The sequence below is a fragment of the Drosophila grimshawi genome, unplaced genomic scaffold, assembly GCF_018153295.1.
Source record: "Drosophila grimshawi isolate 15287-2541.00 unplaced genomic scaffold, ASM1815329v1 contig_848, whole genome shotgun sequence".
Lineage (NCBI taxonomy): Eukaryota > Metazoa > Arthropoda > Insecta > Diptera > Drosophilidae > Drosophila > Drosophila grimshawi.
In genome coordinates, this window is record NW_025063692.1 from 6,972,400 (window position 1) to 6,982,661 (window position 10,262).

The following is a 10,262-nucleotide window of genomic DNA, read 5'->3' on the forward strand; positions in this document are numbered from 1 at the left end:
AGGCATACATTTTTATTGGGGCGACAGTTGGATTTGGCCTTTAACTATAGCGACAGGCCAATCGAGTTTTGGACTTAGGGATTTGGGAATTGGAATTTGAGTTGTGTGTGTGAGAGTTGAGAGAGAAATACAATGCAAAGCCACTTAAGTGGTTACAGCCCAAGCAAACAGAAGATTATACATATATATATATATTTTTGTGGTATGCGCAGTTCAGCAGAAAGAAAAGCAACAAAAAGGGTTGAGAGTTGTGTATCCTTGTTTGTTATGACTAGATTGAGGGCGGAACAGTAGTGGCTTGACCACAAAATATCAAAATATTTTCAAATGAAAACGGAAGAGTTGAGTTTGAGTTTTGTGATATTCCCAGTAGAAGCTAAGAAGATGACAAATGATGAGCAGGAAGTGTGTCTGTGTCCCATTACCAGGAACTATGAATATCTCAGCATCGATAGATACCAGCATACAAAATGCAGGGAAACGCGGCTTGTGTCTGGCGCGTGTTTGGTTGAGACCCTGAGGATATCCTATCCTAGACGCTGGTATGCTGGGTGACCGCAACAAGTCCCAATAGAGAAATTAAATATCTTTGCCAGGTGGTTGGGTGCAAACATTGTGACCAGCTGGTCACATATACTGTTGTCTCTGCTCTGTCTCTCGTGCCATTTGCGCTAATTGTGTCTAAATATTTTGGTCAGAGTCGAGTCGGGATAAACAAAACCGACTCAAATGAGCAACAGCCATTATATATAGATATATACATGCGGATTTCAATGTTGTTTTGCTGCGACAATTAGAAACTGCTTAGCTTTGTCCCTTTTTTTTCCATTGCATCGAGGGTCTCCTGTACGCAGCGCAGCATGCTAATAACAGTTAAGAACCAAAAACACACATTTGTTTTGTATTTTTGCTCATTTCAAGGTATTTCTACTGCTGCCGCACGTTGTGCGGTCCCATTTAGAGTTGTGCCTCTATATAGACACATATACATTTAGTTGATACCAGCATTGTTCTCATAGACAATGTTTTGACCGCATTGCCAAAACCAAAACCTCCGACTGAGCGTGTGTGTGTATCTGTGTGTGTGTGCGTGTGCGCGCAAAAACAAAAAGGTCATAAAACTGGCCAAAAGAAAAGCGGGCCAACAACTAAACACGTTCTCCTCTTCTCTCAACGCTTGGTGGTCCTCAATTCCATTCTCATTTCATTGTTTTTTTTTTGGGAGTTTTTGTCACCGATGGCGAAGGCGCGTTTTTATATGCGTGACATCTCTCTTTCTATATATATATATACATATATATATATATATATATATATAAATTTTTTTTGTTCGTATAGATCTCTATTATTGAGAGGCAGGGTTCAATTTTGTTGGACCATGTCATTTTAGGTGGGCGTTCGTCAATTGTTATTGTTGAATTGAGTTCTCTCTTTCGACTTGACTATTTCAATTGTCATTCGCCAACACGATTCGAGATGCATTCCAGCGATAAGATTCACCAATTGCCAATGCCATTGGATTCGAGTCCTTTTTTTTTTTTTGGTTTGATTTGGTTGCATCTGCTACCGCAAATTGCATTAACCTGGCCCATGGGCCAGACAATTGAGGCGTGATTTGAAGGCGTTGTGTGCGGTAGCTGATTTCCCTCTAACGACCGCAAATTCAATTTCTCTTTCATTGTTCTATTGTAATTGTCTGTACTTCAGTTTTCCCGAGGGCAGAGAACCGACTACCGTGCGGACTCTTCCAGTGAAAGGTCTCTATGATGAGAGCCAAACAAATCTAGCAAACTCCTTAAGGCAAACAAAAATATAAACAAATTTAATTGAATTTCAATCGTCCTAAAATTTAAACATTTTTAAGTGTAATTCATATTTATTTTTGTTAAATTATCATTTGGATTTATCATTATAACACTAGTGGAATAATAGTGAAGTTCCCGGCAGCTTTCCCTGTGGCTAAATATTATTTCTGAAAACTAGATGTGATTGGTGGTTATATTTTACTGCATTTAGTTTTGGAAAAAATTGTGTTTTAAAAACATTTCCAGAATAGAAAAGATTTGGATTTTAAAGAATTCGTTTTTCTTCACATTGAAGATTTTAAAGATGTCTCGATTTAATCACCATAAAATGTGTCATATTTTTAGAAAACAACTATTATTTTGACCGCAACTGTGTATATCAATCAATGGCAATGTAAAATATCTCATGTGTTTACTTAGCCAATCAAAGTTCGTCTTGATTAGATTAACTAAAATGGTTTGCCAATAGTTCAAAATCATATTCTCTATAATAAATGTGCCCAAAACCCAACGCTAAGCTCTAAAGCTATTTAATATTAATAATTTTCAAAGTTTGATATCAATGCGTTCAAGGAATTCGTTTATTTGAAAATTTAAGCAACTGGAGCAAAGCCAATGCGGTTGTTGCCCAAATCGAACTCGGTGTAGTACTGTCCAATGAAGACATCGCCCAAGATCCAGAAATCGGTTCCCATATACTCGAAGCCCGACTGGCACTCACCATCCGACTGAATGATGTATTGAGCTGGCTCCAAGGGGTACTGCTTGCCACCAATGGTGAAGGTGAGCACAGGCATTGAGTCAACGGTGGAGCAATCGACGAGACCATCCTCATCAACATTCAGCAGATTGTTCAGGATGTCGTAGGCATCACTGCTGACAACCAAGAGGGAGGTGCCGGTATCGGCGATAGCCTGGAAACTCTCGCCCAAGGTCTGGCCATCAATGGTGGCACTATCCACAGCAAATTGCCAGTAGCCCTGTTCAGAGATGGGCACGTAGGACAGATCGCCAGTGTACTTAGCTGGATCGGAGCCGCCAAAGATCAGCTCACCGCCATCGGTGGTGGAGGTACCATCACGGGCAAGATAGAATGAAAAGACAGAGTCGTCAACCAGACCCTGGGAGACCATGTTGTAGAAGGGTGGCACAACATTATCACTGGAAATTGACTGGTAGGCCATGCCCAGGATACCGTCGAATTTGGCATTGTTGAAGCTAGTGCCAGGCTCGTTGGTAGCCTCAGCAAAGGTCTGGCTCTTGATCGTCAGACCGCTGACATCAACGTCATCGGTGGACAGGAAACCAGAGAGGCTACCCGAGCCGTACTGGATGGAGAAGCTCTCGCCATTGGCCACATACGTGGAGGACTTGTCATGATCGTACTTGTTGTGATTCTGGCAGGCGATATCGAGGAAAAAGCAACGGCTCGAGGGCACCCATAGATTGGAGGATCCCGAATCGAACAGCACCTTGAAGCTCTGCGGAGGTGTGCCAATGGTGATGGCACCGTAGTAGGCCATGTTGATCGAGTTGGAGAGTTCCTCGTCGGCATCGCGAGCGGATGGCATATTGTATTTGCCACGCAGATAGGCCTTCTCTGCCTTCACATTCTCACGGGTCTTCACGAAGTTCTCGTGCTTCAGGATGGGAACGCGATGGAGCTCGGCGCTGGCCAGGGCCAGGACCACAGCGAGTACGGCGATTTTGAGCATATTGTCAATTGGTGTCTACTTGATTTCGACTAATTCTGAGAGACTGACAAGTCTGATATTTATACTAAATCCCTTATCAATAGTCTCCTAGGTAGTACTTCTGCAACTCAATCAAATCACTGCTGCTGATAATGTGTTTAATATCTTCAACGATTCCGATTGTGTTCTTATCAAGCGGGGCGTGACGATTATACGTCTGCTTCATATCTATACAATTTGTCAGCTTATATTCCTTGGTTGTTTGTTTTCTATTTACAATTTTAGCGTCCTCAGATTAGGTTCTCCATACTTTTAGAAACAATTGTTTGTATCACTACAAAATACTCAATTGCTTTAATGTCTTCCAGCTGTATTTGACTGGACATGAAAAATCAAAACAATCAATTGTGATTATGAATCCAATATTATTGAAGAGGGCATTAGTTATGGACGGACCGACGCTGTCTGTAGCACTTGAGTGGGGAAACTCCGAAGCATTGAGCCCCTCCTTAAACCCACTTGTACGTAATATTATATTAATCAGCATTACGCTCTAAATTTGTCAACTCTTCAAACAGTTGAAAGACAGTTTAATCTGATCAGTATAACTGATTGTTTGCTATTGCCACGAATCGCAAACTTCTCGATATGCCATCATATTCTCACCTTTAACATATGTTGGCATTGAACTTGTTAACCGAGTCGAGCTAATTATGGTAATATCAAGAGTCAAGCCAATAAACATATTTACTGAAATGGTTATAAGGCACATCTGATCAGTAAGGAGGGGAATTTAATAAAATCGCTGCTGAAGATTGGCTAGAGATAATGTATTTAATATCTTCCACTATTCCGATTGTGCGCTTTTCAAGTAGACCTTGACGTCTGTTCTATATATTTGTATTCATTGGTTGTTTGTTTTCATTTCCATTTCTTAACGTCATCAAATTCAAACTGGCCAAACTCAAGAATCACCAGAGACAATTAGTATTTCGCTGTACATATCTGATAAGTTTATAGAATATGTATAGATTGTGTTATATATTAACTCAAATGCTTTGAATGGCTTTTATAGTATATATAACTTGAACTCATTACAAATTGTTGAAAAGGATATATTGAAGGTATGCAGCAGGCAGAAAAAAGTATTTTTAACATCTTAAAATATATGATGTATCTTGAAAACAACAAAATGCACAATTCTAAAGATTTATCTTTCTTATACGATGTTTCCATACCTTGACATCACATTGATAACTGTACATATTTCATCCAAATCGTACAAGAAACACAAAAGTTATTGAATCGTTTTTAGATCAAACATTTGCACACACACACACACACACACACACACTCACACACACAAAAATACACATGGTTTTTCTAGACACTTCCCGAAGCCATACTTCTTAAATAACAATGTACAATTTGGAGGAAGTACATAATTTATTTTTTGATCGGATCACTGCATATCAGCACAGAGATTTATGATATATTTCAGATTTAAGCTAATAAAAAAAAAGATGAGAAATTACATAAATAGTTAAAAATTCCTCAGTGCAGATAATTCAACATTTTCGAAAACAACAAGGCCATCACCAACAGGCCCAATTCAAGGGCAGGCATCCCTTGCAAATTACCAGCCCCATTATCCGCAATATAGTTTTGTCCATTGATTGATGCGAATCCGACACGATTCTGGGCCAAATCAAATTCTGTGTAATATTGGCCAATGAAGACATCGCCCAAAATCCAGAAATCTGTAGATATGTAGTCAATGGCCAGAATGCATTGTTGACCCTCCACTATAACATAGGCGTAGCCGGGAACGCCAAAGATCTTGCCGTTAATCGCAAATTTAAGCACTGGCATTTGCGCAATCTTGGAGCAATCGACTTCGCCATTGCTACCAACACCAAGCACCTCCCTAATTATCAGATAGGATGCGGCTGGTGCCATAATCAATGAGGTACCCGTATCAGCCACCGCCTGACAGTTGGTGCACAAGATGTGGCCATTTAAGGTGGCATTATCCATCATGAATTGCCAGTAATCCTCTCTCGTCACATTCGCATAGACCATGTTGCCAACAAACAGGCTATGATCAGATCCACCGAAAATCAATTCACCGCCTTGGCTGGAGGAACCATCGCTCGTCAAATAGAACGAAAATATCTGTTGACTGACCAGTCCCTGACTTATCATATTGTAAAACGGCGGCACCACATTATCAACAGCCAGGTTACGATAGCCCATTCCGAAAATGCCATCAAAGTTCGATGTCAAAAAATCGTTCTGCTCAAATGTGGCCAGAGCCAATGTCTGACTCTGTATATTCATGCCATTCACATTCACAACATCAGAGCAGAGATAACCAGTCATGTTACCGGTGCCATACACTATGGATATAATCGACCCGTTAGGCACATAGCTGGAGGAGTCGGCCGGATTGAACATATTGTGAGTCTCACAGGCGGCGGCGGAGCACTTAATCGAGGGCACCCACAGATTCGATGAGCCTGTATCGAACATAACCTCAAAACTCTGTGGTGGTGTGCCAATGGTGATGAGACCATAGTATTGCATATTCACGTAGTTGATTAGCGGCTCTCTATGAATGCCTGCAGTCGTTGTCTTGGTTGTCGTTGTTGTGGGTGTGGTTGTTGAAACACCACCGGCCTGTGCCGTTGTTGATGCCAATGTCAGCTGGCTGTTGTATTTGTTACGCACATGGGCCACCTCGGCCTGGATATTGGCGCGTGTCTTCACAAAGTTCTTCTGCCTGTAGATGGGCACACGAGAGAGCTTGTTGACACTGCTCCCACTGCTCAGGGTCAGCACCAGCAGAAGACCACCGAGCACAATAACCGACTTCAGCATGTTCGTATCGTCTTTGATTCACTAAAGCTTGGAGCACTTGTTCCATGCACATTTATACGTGGGCGGTGTTTTTATCGCGACAGGTAATTCAATCAAATCCCTTAAAATCGAACATAGATAAGATTTGCCGTATACCCCCTGAACTCATTAAGAATGGGTCAAAGGGGTATCTTGATGTTGTGCAACAGCCAGAACAAATCGTATGCAACCATATATATTTTATGTATATATATTCTTGATTAGCATCAAAATGCGAATGCATTTAGCTGTGTCCTTCTAGTCCTTCTATCTGAGTATGTATCTATCTGTCCCTCTGTCCGTATGCCTGTCTGTAAGAATTTCGCTTCCTCAGCTTTATTTCAATTTTCAATAACTTTCGCGACGTTACAGATGACAATAAAAGCGACAATTTATAGATATATCTTACTCCAATAGTGATCATCTGTATGACGTGTGACATACACACATATATATTTATATACCTATATGCAAACAAACATATATACAATGAGTGTAACAGTATTTTTGATTTGAATGATATTATGATGGGCAAAGACTTGGACTCAAGGTATCTCGTAGTCAAGCATTCTTTATTCTTTTATTTTCGCTATATCTAGAAACTTGAAGCCCACTAATGGCATGTTAAGTTACCATCACGTCCCCACATACATAATGTGGTAGCACAAAATTAGATATGGGGAAGCCGGTCAACGGTTCTTCGTCAGTGGCGTTGTCGACGGTGACTCAGTACAAGACTAACATATTACGAAGACTAGTCACACTTTCGACTTAAGCTTACAATTCAATTTGATATATATATCTTATGTCTCTGGCTCCTATCGATCACTAATGGAAGTCAGAGTTGACTTCTGCTACTGTTGGTGTACTTTGGCCTTGTGAATCAGTTAAGTAATTACATAAAAACGTATACTCTTATCAAATAGATAGAATTCTATCTACCATGCTACGATAAAGCAAAAAGAAATGGGTGGCAACTAGTTCGTTTTCTGGTGCTGTTTAGGGAACTATATTACTGTCCAACGAAGACATCGCACAATGATTAACAAATCCGTGGCCATATATTGAAAGATCGATAGAGATACAAAAGTAATCTGCAGATATCTTCATCAGTCGAGTCATTCTGCAAAAGTGAAAATGTATATAATTAAAATGTTCAGGAGAATCTCAATCTGCTGCCTCGTCCGTTCACCCAAAGTCGTCTTTAGGTGCACCCAGTACTTTGACAAAGGGCCGAGGGAAAGGCGCGCGTGCTGGCCCACGGCTCAGAGCTCATTACGTCAGCCTAATCCAAGCGTCAAGCATGTCCACGATGAGAGCTATGACTACACACCGGATCGGGATGAGAATGAGGATCAGGATCAGATGAGGGGTGGACAGCGGGCAAAGCTGTTAAGCGCATTCGACGCGCATGCCACCCTCATCTCCTGCTCAATTTACCTTTCACTTTTCACTATTCCATTGCCCATTTCCCATTTCGAGTTTTTCATTGAACTGCTAAAATGAATTTAGTTAAAAACCTAAACGAAAAAGGTGATGGAAATCTCTGATTACGCCGGGTAATTTTAGACAGCCTGATGTGTAATGCGAGTAATTTTCCCGGCGTTCAGCATTTGCCTCCACTTTGGCTTCGGTGTTTTTTTCCTTTTTTTTTTGACACATTTTGGTGCTAGGGGCAGATCAGCCATTTTTAATTTCTCTCCATTTTCTCCACTCTCTGATGCGTTATCATAATCACATTGGCTATGCCAGCGCGTTGGATGAGTGTGCAATTCTAAGCCGAGAACTATTCACACAGGAAGCAACTCAATTTGTACGTATATCCTGTGCAAGGTGTCGTGTCCTGCCGCCCTCCTTCACACATTTTCTGTGTGTGTTTTTTTTTGTGGTTTTCCTCATCGTTTTGATAGCATTTCCCTGCCTCAGAGGCGTTTACCAAAAACATTTTTCTATATATTAAGAAAATAATAATAATAACCAAAATTAAATGTATATTTTTTTGTCTCACTTCCTTCCGCTTCGCTTGTAATTTCAAACGTCAATCGCATTTTTTCTATCTACGATTATCTAAAAGTGTTTTTTTTTGTTGGTTCTAACAACTTTTAAAGCGCTTAAGACAGTGGCTGATCGATCCACTTTATAGAGAGAAAGAAAGAGACTGCTCCCGAAACAAGTGCTGACGTTCCCTTGCCGCGCTTAAATGCCTGTCCATGTCTATAGATATCTAAATTTGTTTGCTCTTGAGGAGATGACAGGCTGGCGAGTCTCGTGATTTAAACGCCTGTTGCCTGTCAATTATACGTCACGATATGCAGCTCAGAACTCTTTCACAGCTCAGCTCAGAGCAACCGCAACAGCAAAACCCAAAGACTGAAAGACTTAACCGAGACACGCGTCACACACTCAGCCGCTGCCTCAGATACTTTGTGGATGGATGGATGGATGGATGAGCGAGTAACTATCTACATGTGCGTCAGTCACTCGACGCTTCTCTATCTTGCATTGCGTGCACTTGCAATGAGTATTTAAAATTTGTAATACAGTTGTGGAGATAAGCATCGGAATAACTATGAATACTGCACACGACAGCTAGCTGAACATGAAACTGATGCAAAATATTTTAAGTGAGGAAGAAGGATTATCATTAATGCGCTAAAAATAACAGTTAAATAAGCCTCAAATCTCCGATTATATTTGTCCAAATAAGTATATTATGGTTAAGAGCTTATAATTGTATTTTTGAGCAGACTTTATTCAACAATCGAAACTCAAAACGAACATGAATTCAACAAAATATTCGTGTTAAATTTTGAAATGAATCAATAAAAATTTAAATATATATTGCCTTGAATCGGAAGTAATCTTGTGATTCTACAGATAAATGTTTCTTATTAATGTTGTGTATATATGTTTCAAATGTCTATAGTAAATATCATGATGTCTATAGAAAATTATGCTATAGCAAATAGGCAGTGCCAACAAAAGCATTTTTGAGCAGAAAATTCATTCTCATATTCGAGGCCTAAAACAATATTTCAATGTCAAGTTACGCCCACAGAGAGTTTTAGAGTGTATCTAAGTTGTGGGCTGTCATATTGATTATTTATATTTTCATATTCTATGTAAAGTGTTTTATTAACGCCAGCGCCTTTTTGAATGAGAACGCCCCTGAGAACTATGAAGGACATCCGACTGCAGTTCGAGTCTGACTCTGACTCTCAATGAATCCTTGGCAGCCAAAAAAAATAAATAAATAAAGTGTGCTCCTCAATTAAAAGACAACCTGCTGCGATGACGGCGGCGGCTGCTCTGCATTTTTGTCTCTCTCGCTTGGCATTCAAAATTATTTCTCTATCTCTGTCTCTCTCTCTCTCTCTGTCTCTCTCTCTGTCTATCATTGTCTGTAGATATGTGGGGTGAAACCGATGTTTGAGGCAAGTGTTTGGGACATAATTGTTCACGCCTCGGTCGCGTAATAGACACTTTGATGAGCCGGCGCTATTGGCCTCACTACTACTATTAATCGCCCAAAATAGGAACACAAATACACACATCCTGCCCAGCCTCTTCTTCTGGTTTCTCTTGGCTATGCAAAGCGTCGCTAAATGATGAAGCGTGTGCCGTTTTTCCTGTGATCGCAACTCCGGCGCCGAATCGCAATTGGTAAAATCGGGCGTTTGACTGGAATTCCCAGTAAAAATCCGAAATTGAGTGCCTGCTGCGCTATTTGAGGCGAGGCAGGTCAGAATCAGGTGCAGGGGAGTTGAGACGAGAGATACGGTTCAGGGTTGTCGGTGCTGCCCGCTGCTTGTACTTAATTGCAGTTACCAAAATTGATACTCGTATCTGTATCTGTATCTGTATC

General features: G+C 40.6%; 2 protein-coding genes across 2 annotated transcripts; both read right to left on the reverse strand.

Moving 5' to 3' along the window:
• Window positions 1-2,364: 2,364 nt before the first annotated feature.
• LOC6566126 (lysosomal aspartic protease) lies at window positions 2,365-3,552 on the reverse strand. Its single transcript, XM_001992158.3, has one exon. It carries the CDS (start codon window positions 3,518-3,520, stop codon window positions 2,399-2,401), a length of 1,122 nt encoding a protein of 373 aa, XP_001992194.1. The 5' UTR covers window positions 3,521-3,552; the 3' UTR covers window positions 2,365-2,398.
• Window positions 3,553-4,926: 1,374 nt separating this feature from the next.
• LOC6566127 (lysosomal aspartic protease) lies at window positions 4,927-6,379 on the reverse strand. The gene has a single exon (XM_043216004.1). The coding sequence runs from the start codon at window positions 6,377-6,379 to the stop codon at window positions 5,054-5,056; it is 1,326 nt and encodes a 441-aa protein (XP_043071939.1). The 3' UTR covers window positions 4,927-5,053.
• Window positions 6,380-10,262: the final 3,883 nt, after the last annotated feature.

Bases quoted from the DNA above. Each gene is read 5' to 3' on its own strand.
- LOC6566126 (XM_001992158.3), bottom strand. From the start codon at position 3,520: ATGCTCAAAATCGCCGTACTCGCTGTGGTCCTGGCCCTGGCCAGCGCC.
- LOC6566127 (XM_043216004.1), bottom strand. From the start codon at position 6,379: ATGCTGAAGTCGGTTATTGTGCTCGGTGGTCTTCTGCTGGTGCTGACC.